Source organism: Myripristis murdjan, chromosome 18 (genome assembly GCF_902150065.1).
Source record: "Myripristis murdjan chromosome 18, fMyrMur1.1, whole genome shotgun sequence".
NCBI classification, from domain to species: Eukaryota; Metazoa; Chordata; class Actinopteri; order Holocentriformes; family Holocentridae; genus Myripristis; species Myripristis murdjan.
Window position 1 is genome coordinate 20,656,971 of NC_043997.1, and position 23,830 is coordinate 20,680,800.

At 42.1% G+C, this 23,830-nt stretch overlaps 1 protein-coding gene across 1 annotated transcript; it reads right to left on the minus strand.

The window, feature by feature from the left end:
• Positions 1-445: 445 nt before the first annotated feature.
• On the minus strand, positions 446-23,296 carry LOC115376258 (protein O-GlcNAcase). Its single transcript, XM_030075751.1, has 17 exons — positions 23,257-23,296; positions 19,262-19,313; positions 15,642-15,739; positions 15,304-15,434; positions 14,988-15,159; positions 14,251-14,349; positions 12,794-13,063; positions 11,336-11,422; positions 10,686-11,185; positions 9,980-10,154; positions 7,974-8,030; positions 7,448-7,533; positions 7,051-7,155; positions 6,716-6,807; positions 6,436-6,625; positions 4,773-4,932; positions 446-3,741 (listed from the first exon to the last, which is right to left on the minus strand). The coding sequence occupies exons 1-17, from the start codon at positions 23,294-23,296 to the stop codon at positions 3,605-3,607; spliced, it is 2,451 nt and encodes an 816-aa protein (XP_029931611.1). The 3' UTR covers positions 446-3,604.
• Positions 23,297-23,830: the final 534 nt, after the last annotated feature.

A 23,830-nucleotide genomic window follows, 5' to 3' on the forward strand; every position in this document is an offset into this window, starting at 1 on the left:
TTTATTGTCCACAAGGTGGTGCTGTAAGGTCAAGTTATAAAAAAGAAAAGCAGTTATCAGGTATCACAATATTGTCATCTGTGTTTTTACTGTTAAATAAGTAAAATTTTGAACTCAGCCTTGTCTGTGTTTGCCAGCTACAACTTGTCCTATAACATGACTGATGAGATAGATCAGTCATACAAACCATATTAATGACTGCTGACAAATTGTAAAGGGATGAACAAGATGGATTGCAAACTCATTTTAAATTCCCAAATATTCTAATTAGTCATTTCCTCCAGCTCAAACCTGGCTAACAGGCAGCTCTTGACCCGAAGCATTTAAGAGAGTCAGTGTTGTCAGTATAGTGCATTATGCATTGTGGGAAAAAATGAATAAAGAAATAAAGAAAAAAGTGCAGATAGGTTGAACAGGAAAGAAAAATCCTTTTAATAGGCATCAGAACACAAAAAAATCAGTTCCATAAAATCATTCATTGTTAAAACATCATTTTTTTTACTGTTATTGTCAATGTAAACACAGATTGAATTCTACAGTACATTATTTATTTTATTTTATTTTTTACCCCTTCATTACCCTGCATAGACATACTAAGTAGCACTCCACTGGAACTCATTGTTAAAGACGTACATTTACCTCAATGCAAGCAGACAGTGAGACAGTGAGTACACACAGACAACAGCTAATGCCTTTCTAAGATGGTTTGAGTGGTCAGCTGCTTTATGCCAGGATTTTAAAGGCAACTATTTGAGAAATGAATAAATGAAATGAATATGTAATAATAAAAATGATCATGATAATAATATAGCACTTTTCTTAATCGTTACAAATATCTTTTAAACAAAAAAGGCAATACATGTCAAATACTTGAAGTCTTCAAGTGAAAAGGTGTCAGCATAAGAAGAAAGTTACTGTAGCTAGCTCCATGAGTCATGATATGCACCATGTTGCCTGTGTGTATTTTATTTTTATTTTTATTTTTTACATGATTTTTAAAAAAAAAAACAAAAAAAAACACCAACACTTTTGGATGGCGTTTTGTCTAAATGAGATGAGATTCTCTTATCATGGAATACACCACAGACCGATGTGGTCAAATAAAAATCTTATTTATAAACATAAGTGCCATTCAGTCAGTGATTGATCAAGCATAGTAACAATACAAAAAGAATTCAAAGTATAAATACAAATACTTGCACATACAGTTGTTGTGTCTTTTCAGATGCTGTATTACAAAAATGAACATTCATAGTTCTACTTTCAGTTGATGTCCTATGATTGTGAGTGCTCTTGTGCTTCTTTTAGGCATTACTGATTGTGTGTGTGTGTGTGTGTGTGTGTGTGTGTGTGTGTGTGTGTGTGTGTGGTGGGGGGCCATGTGTGTAAATGTGTACACAGTATATGTGTGTATAGAACTGTGTGTTAATGCTTGCGTTTTTTGTTTGTCAATGCAAAAAAAAGGCATGATGACACAGTTGTCTCAGTTGGTATATCATACACACACACACACACACACACACACACACACACACACACACACGCATGCATGCACACACACACACACACATACACTGGTGAAGTTTTAGCCTTACATAGTGTCTGACAACTGTGTACAGGACATAAAGAATGAGTGATGTGGGAGAGGTATCCACTTTATATCTAGGTTTCACTTGTCCAATGTAAACTTCAGATTAGTGTGTGTGTGTGTGTGTGTGTGTGTGTGTCTGCTTAAATCTGAACAACTCACATTGATTGTTTTATTTTAAACGTACATGCACTCGAATTTTATAGATGACATGACGCAACACGTGTACGCCACTTCATCTCCAATGTCATGTTTTTCTCCTAAGATCTTAAAGCTACGACGTTTAGGAAACTTTGAATACAAACGTTGATTAACTCAGTTACAATTCCCCCTCACGCCATAGTGGAATGAAACTTTAAACTGAAATTATACGTTTCAAACCATGTAATTTACATAGTTTGAAACTATACGATGGTTTACAGATCTACATCAGTAAACCTTCGACCCTATGATGTGGACAGCCGGACTATGCTTTGTTCTTCATGCATGTGTAATGTAAACTAAGCCGATGTAAACAGTGACAGACCGACACTTTGCCTGGGCTGCGGTCTGATGATGGTTGGCTCTACATAACCATCCAGAGAGAAGCTTGAAAATGACATCCTAACATTGAGGAAAAGTCTTCGTTCGTGAGGCAGACACTGGGAGCAGAACACAAGATCGACCGTTTGGCCGTTTTACCTCACGTTGCAGGATGACCACCTCCACATCTTGGAGTTTCCAGACCAACCTATCTGCAGGATGTCTGATCACAGGATTTTTTTTTTTTCAATTTTGTGAAGTTTTACAACTTGGTTTGGGAACAAAGGGCATGCCTCAAGCACATCCCATTTCTGCAGAAGAAGGATTTAGGCACACCTTGATAGGTCACCATCTGCATTGTTGCGTACAGGAACCAATGGGAGCCCGAACCCATGAGATCACCAGAGGAGACGCTCCACGACTCAGAGTCTCAACTCCCCCAGTTCCTCCTGTTTTAGAGCCTCTGGTCTATATCAGCCAAACATCACGCTCTTCCACTCCTCCGTTCTCAACCCTAAAGCAAATTCAAGCAGTAAAGGAACAGTTCACCTAAAATGCAAAATAATTTGTTCCCACTTATCCCTAATGTAAACTAGGATCCTCTGCCACTAATTTGGACTCCTTTCTGGTATATAGATATAGTTTGTTTCTGGGAAAATACTTTTTTGTACTCTGTGTGAAGTGTTTTCTTTAAGGACACTACAGCAGGGCAGATGTTGAACCTCCCATAATGCATCCCATAAACCACAATCTATATTCCCATCCTGTTAATTCCCACAATCAGCTGTAAATGCCAGATCAGACAAATATCTATTTTCTGGTACAAACACCAGTTGCCCTGGATTTCAATTAAAATATTGTCTACATATTATCTCCTATGCCACAACATCAGAGATATCACACCTGGAGGTTAGCACACGCTCAACAACATCTGTTATAAATCTCAAATCCTGCATGGAAAATCGCACACAGTTTTGTGATTACATGATAACAGGTATTCTATTTCTGTGCCGTTTCCACTCAAATGTCAGGAAAATAGAAGAAATAAACAGAACCATAAAAGCAAATGAAATGTGTGTCGCACCGAGGAAAACTTCTGAAACGGCTGTGATCCAGAGTTCTGCTCCCACGTCAACCTGTTTCGCTGTCGACTTCCTTGAAACTTGACTAAACCTTGTAATCCTCAGCCACGGGTGGAATCAAAGAAAGATTAGCACAGCTCTGGTGAAAGTCTAATCTCGAAGCTTATTTTATATTTTGTAAATCCCCTAAGATTCTGTGGATTCATCCCCATTACTGCTGTACAGTCTCAAAGGAATCCTGGATTGGCCCTTTAAAAGAGGTTTTCTCTCTTGACTGAGAAAATACAGATCCTGTTCCGCTGCTAAGCTTAGCTGTTGCTATTCTGTGCATATTTCTAGTGTGTGTGTGTGTGTGTGTGTGTTTGTGTGTTTGTGTATGTCTGTGTGTGTGGTGTGTGTGTGTGTTCAGTGTTCAGAGCAGCCTCCCCAGCACCACTCCCTCTCTGCTCCTGGCTTCTCCTCTGAGGATCTCCAGAAAGCCCAGTTTGGTGAGGAACTCCAGTCTCTGACGGTCTGTAGGCTGAACCTCACAGAACACACCCTGAGAACCTACACACACACACACACACACACACACACACACACACACACACGGAACCATGCACACATAGCACATGGACCACAGGGGCACCCATGCATGCACATATGCAAAGGATAAAAAAAGACGGAGAAGAATTAGCCACATGAATGATAAATGAACATCTTGCTCTCTCTGCCTCTGCACACACACATATACACTTATAGAAAATATACCAAAACAGAAGGAAGGGGTTCATATAAACAAAATCCTCTGTGTGGAACCGGAGTTTTAGTCTAAGAAGTATAGCACTGAAAATTGTCAAATGCATAATTTATATTTTATTCCATTCAATTAATTGGTATCAAAAGATCTACAGCTAGCTTGCTATTTGTCTCCTGCTGGAATAAATTATTAAGTATTAAGTTAGTGAGTTAACTGATATTTTGACACTGCTGCCCCTCTTCATATTTTCTGCACTTTTCTCTACCTCTCTATTCACTACAGTTTGTCTTGAGACTTTGAGCACAGTTGACTAATGTTGACGTCCAAAAAATTTTAAAAAGGTTTGTGTCCCATAAGGTTTCCAGAATATCTCCGACTGTAACATTTCAACCCAGCCAATCTCATCAGTGTGCTCGTTATTACATTTGCTCAAACCCACAGAACTTCATTGTAAATTGTAGTGGAGATCCTAAGGTTTCCAAAGATACAAAAATATGCCGCTGAATTACTGTGAAATGTGTATTAAATGATGCAACAGAAATCTACATATTTTCTATTTGATGTAATGCTGTAGCCATAAAAAATGGCATCTTGGGTTTGAATATTTCACTCAACATATGTGCGATGTAGCCTCAGTGAAGTGTGGTGACCAGCAGATGCAGAATATGAATGTGACACTGTTGTATACTATGGGAAAACCTAGTTTCTTTTCCTAGCTACTTAAAAGGCAATTTAAAGGAAAATCAGGCTTCAAAAGATTTATTTTTCCAAAATCAGAAATTAATTTCATTTTCAACAGGAACAAGAGACAAGCACAGAGCACACTCCACTTCTTTACCATTGGCCTTGAGTGCAGTGAGCAGGGCGGTGAGCAGGGTGCGGCTGACGCTGACGTCCACCAGTTCAGGCAGGGCGTCCAGTCGCAGCTGGGAGGGGAAGTGGTAGAGGAGGGAGTCTGGATACTCTCCCTGGTCCTCCTCCATCAACTGGAGCAAATCCTATAGAACAGCACAGACAAACAGCCACAGTCAGAATGCGATCTTGTGTCCTCCACGATGCAACTCATGAAATACTTTACGGCTGAAGTGTGATTCCAAAACAAAATATGCCAATGATGAAGAATGGGCAGACCTCCTGGAAGTTTATGTGTCAGGTGGTTGGCTGATGAGAATGAATGGGAAGCCCCAAGATTTATTATGAGAAGAACATGTAAACCCAAATTTTACAGTTCATAGTAAAAACAGTGGAAAAAATGAACACAAGTACATCTGAATTGTGCAGCATCAAGCTCACAGTGCACCTCAGACTTTAAAGATGACTCTTTGCTTAAACAGACCTTTTTCACAGCAGCCATTTTGACATGAAATAGCAGGTAAACACAGGTGTTAGTAATGATTTTAATAAAGGCTCTGTTCCATTTAAGTGTCGCAGAGTCTTTCCAGTGAGCCAGCATGAACAACAGCAGGACCTTGGCTCTGTTAAGGCCAGCAAGCCAATAAACACCATCACCCACTGAAAATGTTTAGTCAGCATTAGCTGGGTTGTGGAACAGACACAACCTTTATAAATGTCATTAGAAATACCTGCGTTTATGCTGCTATGAATGTCAAAATATCTGCTGCGAAAAAGGTCTATTCTTGAAAGGTGTGTTCTTTTCAAGATAATTTTGAAAGAGTGTTCTCCACAAGGGCATATATTCCAGCATTGTTGTTTCATATTCATAGTGTTTGGCTGGCTTTACAAAAAGCTATTTCCATGCAATTAGTTGCAGGTTGCAAAAGAAACTTTAAATTCAGTTCAATTCAGTTCAGTTTATTTGTCCGTGAGAGACAACTGCAAAGACCTGTAGAGCAGTACAATCAGTAAGTATCACAACATAGAGAAAAAATTTTAAAAAGCAAAGCAGCAGTATGAATTAGTTACGCACTGCATGGCATACAGTGCAAAATAAGCTGTACACTTTATACTACAAAGACACGCGGAACATCCCATGATGATACAAACCCAACTCCTGATTTTCATTGGATGATTCCCAACCATTAAGTCGCATGTCAGCTGCAGCCTAGAGAGCAGGAGAATGTGTGGGCGCTATCCGTGGTGCTGAAGGCATCTCCTGTCTGTGTGAGAGTGACTGTGTGTGTGAGTGTTATTTACGTTGTTTACCTGTGACTGCCACCTCCTCCCGCTGGGTATTCATCCTCCATGGAGGCATCCAGATGGCCTGACTGTAGGTATCCGCATGTGTGCATATTTTCACGTGTGTGTTGGGTGTGCACATACTGTATTGTCTCAGGTGTGAGTGCAAAAGTGTTTGTGTGTGTCCTTTGTGTTAGGGAGGTCTATCACCTCCTCTAAGGGTGAATTTCCATCTGGCCTCAAACCGTCAGCATTACAAACAGCCACACTTGTAATGAATTGAAATAAAAAGCCTCGCCCTCCATTCCTCAACCTACTGGGATGCGTGATCAACTTCTTCAAATGCATTTCATACAGATATTCACCTGGGTGTTGGAGTGTGTGTTGCCCCCTCTGGGTGGGTACTTGTCCCTCATGGCAGGCATCCAGCTGGCCTGGCATCGCTTGGCGAAGGAGCGGACATCCAAGATGCCCAACACACAGCCGCACACACCCAGCTCATCCTCTAGAATGAAGCTGTACTCTGGACACAAAGCCAGGCACGGCCCTAAACATCTAGGGGCAACACAGAGACACATTTACATTTACAGATGGTCTATAAGCAAAACAGGCCAATAGAGTGATGTGATTATGACTCATAAACACCTGTCTCCTATGACATCTGGGTGAGCAGAGCTGGACTCCTGGCCACCTTGAGTCCTCAGGTGAAGCTGGCGCACCATCCGATACAGCTCAACCTACACACACACACACACACACACACAAAATGGAATAAAAGATGATTACCTCATCCAGAGATCACATGTCAATGATTTAGTTTATCTACAAAATATCACAGACATTCAGAACTAACATTAATGCTGCATCATTTAATGAGCTTTTTCACAGTGACATTTTTCATTTTTTGCTATTTATTTAATTTTATATATCATTTTAGGCTACTATGTGTGTATGTCTGTGTGTGTTTTGACCTCTCCCACCTTATCCTTGCTGTGGTACGGCCTGACATTGTAGAGACGAGAGGTAGGGAAGAGTGGAGGAGGATGAGTGAAAAGCTCACTGCTGCCACCTATGGGGAGAAGCATCTGCACACCACACACACACACACACACACACACATACAGACAAAAAGTTACCTAGTTGAATACATAATATCATACATACATAATAGTATACATACAATATATACAATATACATAATATTATGTTTATGTGACATAATATCACATAAACACATAGGCCCTACCTTTAATGTGTGCAAAAACTAAAGCATATGCAAAGCCCATGACATGAACCCTGATTCCATAAATATGCAACAAAGAGCAATGTGTAATCATGTGTAAGTTTTAAGTAGAAACACACATGCACACAGCCTACCTGCACTTCCCCAGACACGCCCCCTTTGAACACCCAGGGCTCTGACTCCACTCCCAGGACGTCCGCCCCTGTGGTCGTCCCACACCCTATCAGAGAAAAGGACTACATGTCAATCAGGTGACATCAGGAGGCTGGAGTTAATGAAAAGCAAAGAAAGGTCATATCGGTCAAGATGGTGAGGGACTGCTCACATTTAAACAGGCTTCAAATATACATTCCAACATAAAAATTTAGTGTTTTTCAGCATTAAGTTTCCTCTGAGGGTTTTTGCTTTTCAGCTTTTATGCTGCTGCCATAAATATTTGAGGCCTAACTGTGCTGGCAGAGTCTCCACTCCTCCATTATCTACACTGTGCTGCACTGAACCAGCTCATTGAATGTCAGGTTAATATTTTCATTTTTTTCACTGAATGTACGTGGTGATAAGAGCTATAGGTAATCTCTGTCATGCAGCAGAGGCTACTGACAGTTCAGGAGTTATTTCAGGGATGCAGAGACAGACAGTTTAAAGGTCATGTCTACTCACAGTGGAAGCAGTTCCTCCAGGACCCCAGGGTAGAGCTGTCGCTCAGCACCCGTCCATCTGAGAGAGGTGAGCAGAGTGGAGTGGTGGAGATTACAGACAGAGAGAAAAAGACAGGGCAATTCAAATACCAACCCACAGAAGCTTTCAATTTTCCTCATCCTTCATCCTCTGGCCCTATGTGTGTACAGTGCATATCTGATAGGTAAAAATAAAAATGGAAATACAATAACAGGTAGTAGGTGAAAAACACTATATTGGATAGTGCAGTGATACAGTAATGGTATGGTGTGGAAATACAGTTTAGTTTGGTATACAAAACAGGACTACTATTTGCTATAACAGTGTTATTAACATTAAAAAATCAGAAATTAAATAGCAATAGTTGTAATAATAGCAATAGTAAACTACTATAAAATGTACTACAATATTTTAGCTATATAACATAGTGGTATAGTATAGTAGTATGGTATGGTATGGTATAGTATAGTATAGTACACTATAGTATGGTATGGTATGGTATGGTATGGTATAGTATAGTATAGTACACTATAGTATGGTATGGTATGGTATGGTATGGTATAGTATAGTATAGAACACTATAGTATGGTATGGTATGGCATGGTATGGTATAGTATAGTATAGTATAGTATAGTACACTATAGTATGGTATGGTATGGTATAGTATAGTATAGTATAGCGGATTCTGTACAGCTAGCCATCACAATTCTGCAACTTGCTTTTAACTCTTTTCAAGAATCTCTTATCCGACATAAACTACTTCTTAATGCAACTAAGACAAAATTCATGTTGTTTTCCAGATCCCAAAACATTGACTACAATAGTGTGCATTTATACACCAAAACTGGTTCAGAAATCGAGAGAGTCACAGAATACAAATACCTAGGCATCTGGCTTGATGAGGAGTTCTCATTCAAGTTCCATGTGAATGAGCTAGCCTCCAAGTTGCGACAAAAGATTGGCTTTCTGTACAGAAATAAATCAAGTTTTCCAGTACACTCGAGAAAAACAATTGTTGAAGCTGTATTTTTGTCTGTCATGGATTATGGGGATGTAATTTACAAACATGCTGCTGCTTCAACTCTGAAGCCCCTGGACACTGTTTATCACTCTGCCCTTAGATTTATAACTGGCGATAGATATGACACTCATCATTGCTTGCTCTACAAGAAAGTTGGTTGGCCCTCCCTTGAAGAGAGGCGCAAAGGACATTGGCTTTTATTCATCTTTAAAGCCCTTCTTGGTAGACTACCATCATACATCACAAACCTTTTAGCATGGAATTCTGGCACTTACATGACCCGTTCAGCTGACTTATTACTCCTAAAAGTTCCCCGAGCTAGTACCGAACTTGGTAAAACTGCATTCTCCCATAATGCCCCAAACTCGTGGAACACCCTCCAGCACACTCTGAAGATGCAAGCACTCCCCTCTCTTGCACAGTTTAAGACTTTAGTCTCAGAACACTGTGTTTCTGATTGTACTTGTTTTAAATGATTTTCTTATTATATGTATGTGTTATTTTGTTTTTAATGCGCTTGTAAACTCGACGGCATCGAAAATGAGGGTAACCTCAATGTCCATTCGAGGATAAATAAAGGTTGAATGAATGAATGAATGAATGAATAGTAGAGTAAAGTATAGTATAGTATAGTATGGTATGGGATGGTATGGTTTGGTATGGTATAGTATAGTATAGTATAGTATAGTACACTATAGTATGGTATGGTATAGCACAGAATAACAGTATATTATACAGCACAGAGTATTGTATACTGCTGTAATAGTATGGTAGTAAAAACAGTAAGTGGTAGTAATAATTGCAATAGCAGGAGCTTAGTATACTGTAGTACAGTGCAGTATAATATAGTGTAGTATAGTAATATAGTATCATATTTTATATAGCAAATGCTACCGGTATCAGTACAGTACAATATATTACAGTATAGTATGATGCATCATGAAACAGCCCAGTGATTTGTGCTCACCAAGCCAGCAGATGAAGGCCTTGGCCACCAGCGCGGTGTTCCTCAGGTCCCACACATAAGGGTAAAGGTCATAGAGCACAGCCCTGTTGGCCCCGCCCACCACACTGCAGTGCAGCTCTGCTATTTCCTCACACAGAGACATGAACCTGGACGCCCGGCCTCGCCACTCATCAACCTGGACACACACATGCACACACAGAGGTCAGAGAAACACTGCTGGATCTGCTGTCACACAGTCTCACACACACACACACACACACACACACACACACACACACAAACACACAAACACACAAACACACACACACACACACTCACACACATATTCACAGCCATTTAGACCAGTAATTCTCAATCTGTGTTAGTTAGTTCACTCAGTGTGTGTGTGTGTGTTTTGAAGACCAAAAAGAAGGATTTCAGCCTTGATACCACCAAATGTGCATTAGATAAACTAACTTAAAGTTGAAACTGTGAATTTGGAATTGTAGTTCTGGAAAGTTCTGTATTACCTGCAAAGTAAAATGTTTTTCACTTGCTAACAGTAAATATCCTAGTGTTTCAAAGTCAGTATTGTAATGATTTAGAGACAATAAAATACTCTATGTAGCACAATTTAAAGAACACACACTGATGATGTTAGCCACACAAATATTTGCTAACACATGCATAATTTATATGTCAAACTTTATGACACACACACCCTGACCTTCTGGGGCGGGGGCTTCTTGCCGTTGGCGCTGACCAGGTGGCAGTTTGTTTTGAGCCAGGTCAGGTCCTGCAGCAGCCTCTGGGCTGATGGGCCGTGCTCATGGGGCAGGTAGTAAAGACCAACCAACAGCCGCACCTGGGACTCGCTCAGCAGACCTTTGCCACCACAGGACCCCCGACCCTGGGTCTTTTGCCTTGGGCCTCCCCCTGCAGGAGCTCCAGGCTTAAAACCCTGGGCTTTGGGGTTACCCTGACTGGACTGATGATTTGACTGGTTTGACTTCTTCTTCTCCCCCTCGTGCCTCTCTCTCTCCTCTCTCTTGGCTGCATCCTTTGAGGGTGAGGAGGGTGGGGAGCTGGGGTTCAGGGGGAAGACAGGAAGGGGTTTTGGCAGCACAGAGCTCCCTCTGACAGCGGGAGGGCGGTCGGATCTGTCGGGGGTTTTGGAGCGGGACGTGGGGCCAGAGGAACGCTGCTCTGTATGTCTGCTCTGGCGACCTGTAAAAAACAAAGAACATGAATGACCTCTGAAATGCACAAAATCGCAATAATATAACACTGCTGTGAGAGGAAATTTTAGCTGACAACCTTCAAAATTTCAGCTTTTCAAGCATTAAAACACAATATTTTTAAACGGTAAGACAGTACCTGGTTGTAATGGTTGGTTGAGTTCATCCATCCAGTCATGTAGTGCAGCAGACAGAGCTCTATCAGGACAGTACTCACTCTCCTCATCTAGGACACACAAACACACAATGACAGGTTACACATATGAGCATGCTCTTCCAATTTACTTTCATATTTTAAAAGACAAACCTACCCTTAGATGTCTGTTAAATACCATCAGTCTGTGATGCTGCATGCTTACTCATAACATCTCTCCCTGTATGATTGTTGATCATGGGTGCAAAAAGAGAGAGAAACTCTTGCTCTTTGATTTTGAAAGTAAATTCAGAGAGCAGGCTTTTTAATATTTCTTTCTTTACTTTACTATATCATAGGTACATTTGGGCTGCAGAAACAACGTAAATACATAGATCTCTCCCTCTTTCTTTCTCACACATGCACCCACACACACAGACACAAATATTGAAAAGACAGAATCCAGTCATTATCGCACACACCAACACCCACCCCTTCCTTCTCATGTACAGTAATCATTTCAGTGCCTCTGCCATTTCCATCCACACAGCCTTCAGCCTCCTCTTTATCGCTTAGCTCGCTGTTTCAGTTTTCTCATCCCCTCCCTCCCTACCCATCGCTCCCACAGCCCTCTGCCTTATTCTTCCTCCACCATGCACCTCCCTTGTTCTCTTCCTATGTGCTCATTCATGCAATCCGCCACTGTAGCACCACATAATTATTCTTCCACCACCGCCCCTTTCTCCTCTCTGTCTTCATAAAAGTGTAACTCAGTACAGCAGTCCTCTCATCCTATATCTTTCTGTCTGCCTCTTAAGCTGTGTGCTCTTATACTGCCATAGTAAATGAAATGAATAATAACCTGACACTAATTCAGGGAGACTCAAATTCTAATACAGCATCACTATTAAGGTCTGACACAACGGTTTGCACAGGATACTGGATATAAATTATAATATAAGGACACTTGTGTGAAATAGTTGAATCTAACTGAAAGCTCTTTAAATCCTTTGCTCGTAAAATGTAGGTGATATCGGACAAGAAGAGGAAAAGAAGGATTTTTAAGTGGTAAAACTGAGACCTTGGGCTCTGTGATAAACTGCTGCAACATTGATGGCTGTGGAATTCTGTCTACAACCTGAAATTTAATTTATATTCCTAGAGGCATATTTACTTGCTAAGCAAGTATTAGCCAAACTTTCAGCCTTGTGCATGGAATTGTGTTAGTTGCTAAGCAACATTAGCCTGTTAACCATTCTACCAGGAAGCACTGGGGACCGCTGTATGGCTCTGGCCTGGCAAAGCCACAATTAGTTTTATTACCTCAGGACATCTCCTGTCTCATCAGTACTCCCACATCGTTCCTACTGCTCTTCAAATCATGACTCTCTCATCTTCTTTTATCCTTCCCTGAACCCTCACATCCTTCTTTGCCCCTCTGCTCCTTCCCTCCACTTCCCTCACCTTTCTTCTCCTCTTTTCCAGCTCTGTACCAGCTTCCAAGCGTATGCAGTGGGATATAGTTGGCCTCAAACTCGCAGTTGGGGTTGAGCAGCAGGCCCCTCAGGCTGTTTCTGAGCTGTGGCTCTCTGCCTTTGAAGGGCCCCAGGAAGAGGCGTCGGGAGTCATAATCGTTGGCGTGGAGGTTGTCCCAGATGAGCGGGGGGCGTTGGAGGACGGATTCCACCTCGGCCAGGCAGTCCACGGACAGTTTCCTGGAGATGACCTTACTGCCTGTAGGACAGACATCAGAGTGAAGGGAAGGGTTGACAAGTATGAGCCTGAAGGTTAGAAAAACAGGCTTGACCATGAGGTGGCCTTTTCAAATCCCTGATCCATCTGAGAAAATATGAGTGGCAGAGGTGAATAAATAGCTCTGTTCAATAGAACTCTGGAGGATTTACTCCAGTAATTTTGTTGGGCCAAATGAGAAAAACACCATTCAAACTCAGTCAGTATCAACTAACCACAGCATGACGCCCAAAAACAGGAGTCTTGGTCCGCTTCAAAGAGAACTGCAACGCTTTTCATTAGGACTCCAATACATATATCTATTACACATGAGGTTTAAAGGATCTGCTGTTGGCATCTGATAGCCAGATGTTCATCATGCTTGGAAAGCCTAGCTTAATAAAAGGAAGCAGTGCAAGCATGCTCAAGTTAAACAGACTTGAATCAGATTTGTTTTGATTCTCCATGCCACCAAAATCTCCAGCCTGGCAGGTTGAAAGGTTACCAATCCAATATCCAACTTGTGCATCCATGTGACTTTTGCTTACAAGTCCTGTAACTGGTGAACCTAAAGCAACCAAGTACAACAGCACAAGACGGTGTAGTTTTCTACTATGGTTTGGACCAAAGATCTTACTTTTAATTACTTAATTCTCAACTCTAACAGTGGAGTTGTGGTGTCAGTGTTTGTTACTCAGTGGATATGCAGCTGATAAACAACATATACTGAAGAAATCTTTCCTGGGATACCTGGATCCAATGCTTTCAGAAAGGAACACTTACAATATGACAAGAAACCTCCTCCCAAAGTGCGGTAAGAACACTAGTTATGATAACCTTAAAAGTGACTGTCCGTTGTGATAGAGGAGTGAAGAGAATCAGCAAAATGCAAGAAGTGAACGGAAGGAGAGTGGGCGATAATGTGTGTGTGTGTGTGTGTGTGTGTGTGTGCACTGCTACATCCATATGTGTGTGGGTGGATGCGTACCTAAATCCTTGCTTGTCTGTGGAGGAGGGCGGTGCTTATAGGTTTGTGCCTGCGTGTATTTGCATGTGTGCCTGTCTACTGTATGTGTGTGTGTGTGTGTGTGTGTGTGTGTGTGTGCATCATTGGGTGCTGTTGGTGGCAGACAAACTGCAGGTCAAATAACAAGGTTAGCGCAACGTTAGTGTGTGTGCATATGTCTCACCAGTCCATATTACTGTGATGTTGGGCAGCAGGTCCTCCCCTACTGTCTGCAGGTAGGGAGATTTGGACACACTTGGAGAACACAGAGAACCACAATACTCTGCAGAAAGAGAGAGGTCAGATCATTACCACCAGGAAAAAGAAAACCCCGTATTTTTTACCTGAGCCCAATTAAGAAAATTTAACCCTATAAAGCCATTTGTATCATATATGATACACATTTTCAATTCCGTTTTTCATTTTCAGTTTAATCAATACTTGACCAAAATACTGTTGTATACCTTTGAACACTTCCCCTGTTCACCCTGGACCGTACCATTGGCACTTCAAGTACATATCATATATCATACACCAGAAAGGTCGTATAATAACATATTTTTTGAATTTTATACATATATATATATATATATATATATATATAGGACTAAATAAAGGGTTCAGTTTCAAAAAATTGGAATTTTCTGTCAATTCTTCCATAGTTCAGGCTTTATAGGCTTAAGGTGTTAAAATTAAGGGATTCTGTTTCCTAGTCTTGCACACTCAAATGCAATATGCCTCCCTTAAAGCAGGTAATATATAAAGTTCAATTCACTCCCTGTGACTTTCTAAAATCAGTATGTGTGCATCCTAACTGGTATTTATGAAATGAACATGCCCAGCTCACATTATATAAGGTGACAACACACTCAACATTTCTCCCTGCATTTGACAACTCGTTGGGAATCACATTGCCCTCACCTGTGGGGCAGAAGAGGAAGACTGGCGGTTCGCCCAAGAACCGATAGATCTCATTGGCTACGGTGACCTGAGCGTGAGCGAACGAAGAGAAGGCCTCACTGTCGGCCTGGCACATGGAGTGATCGATGTCATCAAACAGAATGGCAAATGCCTGGCAACCCAGATCTGATACCTGGAGAGAGAACAGGTTGTGTGTGGAGGAGAAACAGAAAGACAGGGAGAAAGCACTGATTTGTGCACTTGTAACCCCTCGTATGCTAGACTATGGGTGTCTTCAATTTGCAAAAGCTGGTTGCATGCAAATAACACTGTATACCTGTCTCAGCTTGCGTTTGAGCAGCGTGAGGTCACAGGAAGAGGAGAAGACGATGTCCTGACCAGGAGAGAGGGCGTAAACAAACCTCAGGCCCCTAGACTGGGCCTCAACAATCAGAGTACGCAAATGACCTGGAGGAGAGGAGAGGAGAGGAGAGGAGAGAAGGTGGAGAGCAGAGGAGAGGAGAGGAGAGTATGACATAACAGCCTAAAATCATTATGCATCAGCTTCAGGGCTTACGGATTGATATTTATAGCTCCAGCAGTTCTCCCTCCTAATTTGTTCATCAAACAGTACAGGGAAAATTCAGTGAGCACAGATGAATGAGCTGTTCTTACCCTCCTCCTCAGGAGAATAGACCTCTCTCCACAACAGTCTGTGTTTCAGGTCGTCTTTAGGGCCGTACAGGTAGGTGTTCAACCCCCAACGCTGCATCCTGACGGAGACGAACATAAAGAGAGGGCATGAGTAGATACAATTCTATTTAAATAGAGCCTGCAGAGGTGTTTTTATGAATGCAAGGGATAGGCTGAAAAAGGAGGGAAATGAGAGGGAGATCAAGAGTGATAAGTGGATTCTAACTGTATATAACCATTTTTACTAATCAAATTTTATGACGTCTGTTTTCCCACCACTGTTACATGACATATAAAGCAGTCTCCATGACCAGCTATTGCATCACACTTGTTTTCAATTTTGTTTCAATTTTGCTTTTTTAATAAATGTCTGATTTGTGCAAGGTTTGTGACACCAGAAATTATTTGACAATTTATTTTTGGGGGGAGACTATGTTTTTAAGAGTTTGACATATTATATTCACAAACGTTTATATCAACAAGCCTTTGGATACTTTTAATAATAATTTTCCTTCTATAACTGCTATTTTTATTGCTTATCTTATTGATTTTTTTCAACCCCCTGTGAATCACTTTGCAAAGAATTTATTATTATTTAGCATCTGTATATTTTGACATCGCTTTTCCACAGCTGGAAACCATGATTTTGTCTTTTCCACGTCTCAGTGACTATAGGAAACCTGTGGCGACAGACAGCGGAGAGGAAGAGATGAGACTGGAGGAGGAGGAGGAGGAGGAGGGGCAAACAAAAAGGAGGGAAAAATAGAAAGACAAACAACGAGAAAATGAATCCACTGTATTGATCCTGGGGCTTCATGCTTGCCTCGATTACAGGAAATGACCTCATGAATTATAAATAGAGCATAGTACTAGGAGTGTAACAATAGCTGTGTAAGCGCATGCATACACACACAAACACGGATACACACACAAACACATGCACATCACTCTCTCTGGAAAAGGACCAACTCTTGTCTTGCTTGTCATTCGTGGGTGGCCTGTTTTCTCACTCTCTCTACTTCATTTCCTGGACAGATGGTACGCAAGTCACCCCCACAATGCTGCCTGCAACCTACCTCCTTAAAACACTAACAGCACACACACACACACACACACACACATAAACACACACTATTCTGCAAACTTACGCAACACTCACTGTATGAGTTTTGCCGGTACCCCACACTTCAGTCTAAAACGGACACAAAAGGATCTATGAATAAAGCCGGAGCCCACACACACTCAACCGCTCCTACACTGGCAAAGTTTTTGGCCGGGAAATTCAGAAAACACACTGCCCAAAGATGGCACAGCAGTGAGAGTCCCTAATGCACGCAGGAAGGACGCAGCGCTGGCCAGGGATCAAATTATTTTTGCTTTTAGCCCTCCTCAGCTTCCTTCTTTGCAGGGTTAATTGCATTATTTTCTCACTTTTCAGGTTTAACTACACTAGAATCATGCACTTTTCACATAAACAGAGCATAGCACCAGGAGTTTAACACAAAAGCAAGGCAGTCCGTGGTGATATTTCTGTTTACTCAAACCAGACTCTGATTCCTTTTAATGGCAAAAAATGAATCCTGTAGAAATATTCATCAATGAATGAGTCCCGATGTGATGACTTTGGCAGTATCACACCACCTTAAATCCAGGTATATTTAAGAGCAGTGGAAGGCACAGAACGAGGGAACAATCTCTCTCGGGGGACACAGACACCGCCACTATTGGTTGTTAAGCTACAGAACTGTGTCACAGCTCCCAACAGGGATTTATGTCGTCCCACTCATATGTAAGACGATTATATCATCCAGAATTAATTGGTTCCTTACCAACTGCGCAGTTTACCCAATGGAGCGATTTGATGAGACATGAAGTGGAGACTGCACTCCCCGCTAAACATAATTGCATTATGGTGCCTCCTGTTGACATTCTAATGTCGCAGTACAGGTGTGTTCATGCTATGATTTTGATATTTGTAGACTGTTCTTTAAATGACAGCTTGACGATGTGAAAGTTATATTTATCTCTGCCAAGCAGCAGCCTAGAAGACATCATGAGTCCTGTGTGTGTGTGTGAGTGCGTGCGTGCGTGCGTGCGTGCGTGCGTGCGTGCGTGCGTGTGTGTGTGCGTGCGTGTGGTTATGCTCGCAAACTACTGGGCCTATCAGCCTAAAATTGATTTTACACAGTTATGTCTGCATGATGAAGACACTCTTGTGGTTGCAGTAATTCAACACATTTGCAAAACATTTGTTCTTGCTACCTCTGCTCCCTCTCTCTTCATTCACTGTCTAGCTCACTTAGCCACCTCTCTCTCTCTCTCTCTCTCTCTTTCTCTCTCTCTCTCTCTTCATAGCCACAGGGTTGCTATACTGTTTGTCTGCAAATGTTTCTTTTTGTCTTGATGGTGCCTTCTTGGCATGCTCTTCTTTGAAAAAGAGATTTTTAATACTAGCTGAATTATCTGGTTCAATCATTTTTTTCAAAAATTAAAATTCAAAGTAGAAACTGCTTATATTTAGAGAAGCATTGGACAAGAACATTGCCACATGAGCCAATGTATGCAAGTATACCTAAAACTTCTATGATTGGCAGAAGCCTAACACTTGCATAAGTGAGCTTGCAGCTGAAATATTACCAGGGAAATCAAAGGGAGTTGAAAGAGAAGTACAAGAAGCCTACTGTCGATGTGCCATTGAGCATGGTGCCAAACCCACAGCTGCTCCTGTAGTGCAGCTGCTCAGCGGCCAGCAGCACAAAACTGGCTGCAGTGGCTGCTCCCAGGTGTAAATGTAAAGTGTGGTGCTGCTAAAAAAAGAACATACGGGCTCAGCAAATCTTCCCTCAGTAGAGGCTGTGATGATGTATAAAGTCTCTGTTAGGACGGTGTGACTATACTGATTGCATTTTGAGAAAACGTGGAGTACAGGAAAAAAAGGTTTGCCTTCTCATCATCCACAAAGTCACAGTATGTTATGTCGGAACAGTCACCGTTACATAAAAGATATATCAACTTTTATTTTCTTTGCACATTTCATGTCTTAATTAACTTGTCCAATAATGTCAGTAAATATTTAATAGGTGCAGTGGGTCATCAGTTTAACGTGACAGGCTGATCACAACTCTGTTTCAGAGGCTTTTCCATCCAGAAAAAATACAATTCTGAGGGTAAACGCTTAGTGAGTGTACTCTTTGGGAATCTAATCTCTATAAACAGATTTTTTTTTTTTTTTAATTCAAGAAATAGTCCTTTAGATATTGGCCTTCTAAAACTGATATTGACTGAACCCTGTTATCCACATTCCCCATATTGTTCTTGTTTTTAACGAAATTCAGTGAGTCCTCCCCACCTGCTCCTGTCACCCATGACTGAGCCTCAGGTCTGGGCATGAGCCTCTGCTCTGGAGCCAGAGGCATCATGTCGGCGGCTCCTGAGCCCACACTGTTCATAGAGCGAAGAGCAAATAAAACACATCCACTGTGGACACATGCAGGCGCACATATGCTCACCACACAAACTCATACATATACACACGTGCATGCATGTGTACAAGTACGGATTTATTACAGGAAAACAAGTTTTTTTTAATAGCGGTGACTCACCATTGGAAGAGGACTTTCCTCTGATCCATAGACCATGGCCTCCCATAGAAACCTGGAGGAACGGAGAGAAATACAAAAAATGAAAAAATGAAAAAAAAAATGAAGCGTGAGTGGATTCATTTCAGTGGACAAAGAACAACCCAACATACACTACATTACCAAAAGTATTCGCTCACCCATTCAAATGATCAGAATCAGGTGTCCTAATCACTTGGCCTGGCCACAGGTGTATAAAATCAAGCACTCAGGCATGCAGACTGTGAAACAAGACATTTGTGAAAGAATGGGCCGCTCTCAGGAGCTCAGTGAATTCCAGCATGGAACTGTCATAGGATGCCACCTGTGCAACAAATCCAGTCGTGAAATTTCCTCGCTCCTAAATATTCCACAGTCAACTGTCAGCTCTATTATAACAAAATGGAAGCATTTGGGAACAACAGCAACTCAGCCACGAAGTGGTAGGCCACGTAAAGTGACGGAGAGGGGTCAGCGGATGCTGAAGCGCATAGTGCAAAGAGGTCGCCGACTTTCTGCACAGTCAATTGCTACAGAGCTACAAACTTCATGTGACCTTCAGATTAGCCCAAGTACAGTACGCAGAGAGCTTCATGGAATGGGTTTCCATGGCCGAGCAGCTGCAGCCAAGCCACACATCACCAAGTGCAATGCAAAGCGTCGGATGCAATGGTGTAAAGCACGCCGCCACTGGCCTCTAGAGCAGTGGAGACGCGTTCTCTGGAGTGATGAATCACGCTTTTCCATCTGGCAATCTGATGGACGAGTCTGGGTTTGGAGGTTGCCAGGAGAACGGTACATTTCAGACTGCATTGTGCCGACTGTGAAATTTGGTGGAGGAGGAATTATGGTGTGGGGTTGTTTTTCAGGAGCTGGACTTGGCCCCTTAGTTCCAGTGAAAGGAACTTTGAATGCTTCAGGATACCAAAACATTTTGGACAATTCCATGCTCCCAACCTTGTGGGAACAGTTTGGAGCGGGCCCCTTCCTCTTCCAACATGACTGTGCACCAGTGCACAAAGCAAGGTCCATAAAGACATGGATGACAGAGTCTGGTGTGGATGAACTTGACTGGCCTGCACAGAGTCCTGACCTGAACCCGATAGAACACCTTTGGGATGAATTAGAGCGGAGACTGAGAGCCAGGCCTTCTCGACCAACATCAGTGTGTGACCTCACCAATGCGCTTTTGGAAGAATGGTCAAAAATTCCTATAAACACTCTCCTCAACCTTGTGGACAGTCTTCCCAGAAGAGTTGAAGCTGTAATAGCTGCAAAAGGTGGACCGACATCATATTGAACTCTATGGGTTAGGAATGGGATGGCACTTCAGTTCATAGTATGAGTAAAGGCAGGTGAGCGAATACTTTTGGTAATATAGTGTATATATGACAATGTGCATAAAAGCCTCCAATTTCAATCAGCTTTCCATTAGGACTGGGCTTTGCTGGAATTCATGCATTCAGCACAGACTGCTGATTGAACATTAGAGTTTCAAACGACGTGAAAAAACAAATTAGCATGTTTATTGCTGCAGCGGCATGGTCATCAAGTGGCAAATTCAAACCACAGATGAAACATTTCAGTCTTCTCTGCTGTACCTGCACGCTATTAGATGCCATAACGCTTTAATCTTCCTCAGCAAATCAAATCTCTTCTTTTCTGAGCGCATTTCATAAATAAAAGCAAGTGAAAGGAGAATTGTTTGTGAAAATCTGACGATGAATCCTCAAACCTTTGCTGCAAATTTTGACTCCTGTGATGCTTGTCTAATATTCAGAAAGACAAATAGATGCCATCACCACAAATACACCATCAGACTGCATAGAATCTGCACTTGAAAATGACTTTACTTTTGGTGAAAGCATATTTTGCCGTTATATCAGCGTAACATGAGCAATCTGAATGCTGCTTACTTATCTAAATGGAATCAGATCACTGTCAATTAATTGTGATGCCTGTGAGCTCACAGCAAACATGAGCTGCTGCTGAAGGAATCCAACGTCAGAAGCTCCTCATCAACCTCCTTTGGTGCCTTAAGATCAATGTTGATACTAAATATTGGTCTGGCTCTCTGCACTGTTTTTCGATTCCCAGGCCTGCTGTACCAGCAATAAATCACAATCTGGATGGTTATCAGATACAGGATAATCTCAGCTGACATCACAGCTATATATGGACACAGCAGCGATCCAAGTTCTTCCGATGGCATTTGCTAATTCCACATGGTCACATTCATCCACTTCCTGTTCGACAGAGCCATGCTTCATCTCCAAACACACTCCCCATCACATTTGCTATTTATAGAAATGAGAGCATCTCCAGTGTCCCTCTCCCTCCTTTGTATTTTCTGAATAAATCTGCAGCGCATGGGTGTGTGTGTGTGTGTGTGTGTGCGTGTGTGTGTGTGGTGTATACAAAAGCGTGGACGACAAATGTGAGCATCCATTAATGGATATTTGTGAGTCAATATGTTTGAGTTTATAACAGTGTATGTGCGAGGGGGTGCGTGCGTGTGTGTGTGTGTGTGTGTGTGTGTGTGTGTGTAAGTGGGTCATACAGAGAAGGAAGTAAATCGGATCCAGTTACAATTGAGACCGCTTTCTCCTATATATCCCTAGGGAGTATGTGTTTGCCTATGGATGCTTAAGACGTGTGTGTCTGTGCGCAGTTTGTGTGTGTGTGTGTGTGTGTGTGTGTGTGTGTGTGTGTGTGTGTGCCTTGCAGAGTCCTCCTCACCAGGCCAGATCCAATTACTGACTGTGTAGGATGCCACCACCTGGGATTGATACACATGCAGGTTTTGAAGAGGTTGAAGACTGAGTAATGAAGTGTGTGTGTGTGTGTGTGTGTGTGTGTGTCATCATTATAGCCCTTATTTTACAATTGTCATTGTATTTTTTTCTTCTTCATCACCACTATACTGTTATCACCTCCTCCTCCACTTCATAATCATTAGAGTCCCTACATTGTCATCTTCATCATCACCCATTTTTCATATCATCATCATCATCATCATCACTCTGCCACCATCACCATCTTCATCATTCTTGTCGTCATCCGTCTCACACACTGTCCCCCTCCTCATCACCTTTCCCGCCTTTCCCTCATTGCCTTTTCCCACTTTTCTTCATCATCATCATCATCATCATCATCATCATCATCAGTGCCACTCTACCACATCATCTTCATCATCATCTTCTTCATCATCATCACCACAATTCTACTACATCATAATCATCATCATCATCATCATTTTCTTCTTCATCATCATTGCTACCACTCTGACACATCATCTTCTTCATCATCATCATCACCACCCTCAACTTCTTCTTCTCCATCATCATCATCATCATCATCATCACCACCACTCTACCACATCATCTTTATCATCTTCTTCTTCATCATCACCACTACCAAACTACCACATCATCTTCATCGTCATCACCATCACCACACTGCCACATCATCTTCAACATCATCATCACCACTCAACCACATCATCTTTATCATCATCTTCTTCCTCATCATCATCATATCACCGCCACCACCACTCTGCCACATCATCTTCATCATCATTATTATCATTATCACCACTACCACCATAGCCACACACTGTGCTCATCATCATCATCCTCATCATCCTCATCATCTTCATCACCAGGAGCCCCAGTCAGCAACGTGTGTATTTGCTCCTCTCGGCCCTGTGAACCAGACAGCGCTGGAGGTTTTCCACCGTCTGCTCTCTGCTCTCCACTTCAAGCCTGACTGCTCCCCATCCCAGCATCTCATGCAGCCCATTAAATCCTGCCTCCGTCAGTGTTCATGCACACACTGCTCCCCTCAGCCTATAGCGGATGAGAAAACGCCTCATTAATTGGCCTTAGATAATTAGGTCAAACGGTGTATTCAAAAACATCTCTCCCCAAGGAAAAAAAAAAATCACATGATTTCGCAGGAGGGCAGGCGGCCACTCTTACCTTCCACCACGCCACAAAGAAACTGTTTTTTCTCCTCCATCCTGCCGTCAGCCCTCAGCCTCCCTCCGCTGGCAGTCGAACCCAAACGAGCGAGGGAAGACGAAATGCTCTCCCCGTCCGTCGGCTTAGATACCGGGGATATTCTTCATGCTTCTCTTCGGTCTGCCTCCTCCCCCTCCCCCTCCTCCTCCTCCTCTCCTTCTCCTGCTCTCCACACCGCTGGGCTTTCACGCTGCCTTCAAGTGCTCATCGTAGGCTCCTACTTCCGAGCTTCGACGCCTTACATAGGCCTACGCCTTGTTGCACTTGTTGCAGTGAACAAATTCTGTAAAAGAAATCGTGTTTGGCGTCTGATTTATTTTAGACAAGAAGTGGCACACGGATAGATTTTGCAATTCTTTTTTATGGAGGTGAAGAGGAGGTTAAAGTATTAAATAAATAATAAAATCACACTCTTGCCATTCATTTTTGGAAGGGCTCTCCGCCCCTTATCATTGACAAATTCCGGCAACACCTGCACCCTTTTTGACGTGTCGTTCATGTGCTATACAGTGGTAAGTGAAAACAATTCCGA

Bases quoted from the DNA above. Each gene is read 5' to 3' on its own strand.
- LOC115376258 (XM_030075751.1), bottom strand. From the start codon at position 23,296: ATGGAGGAGAAAAAACAGTTTCTTTGTGGCGTGGTGGAAG. The intron at 15,160-15,303 runs GTATACAGTGTT...TTCTCTCTCCAG, and splicing joins TCAAACGCAAGCTGAGACAG to GTATCAGATCTGGGTTGCCA. The intron at 8,031-9,979 runs GTGAGCACAAAT...CACCTCTCTCAG, and splicing joins GGCCTTCATCTGCTGGCTTG to ATGGACGGGTGCTGAGCGAC.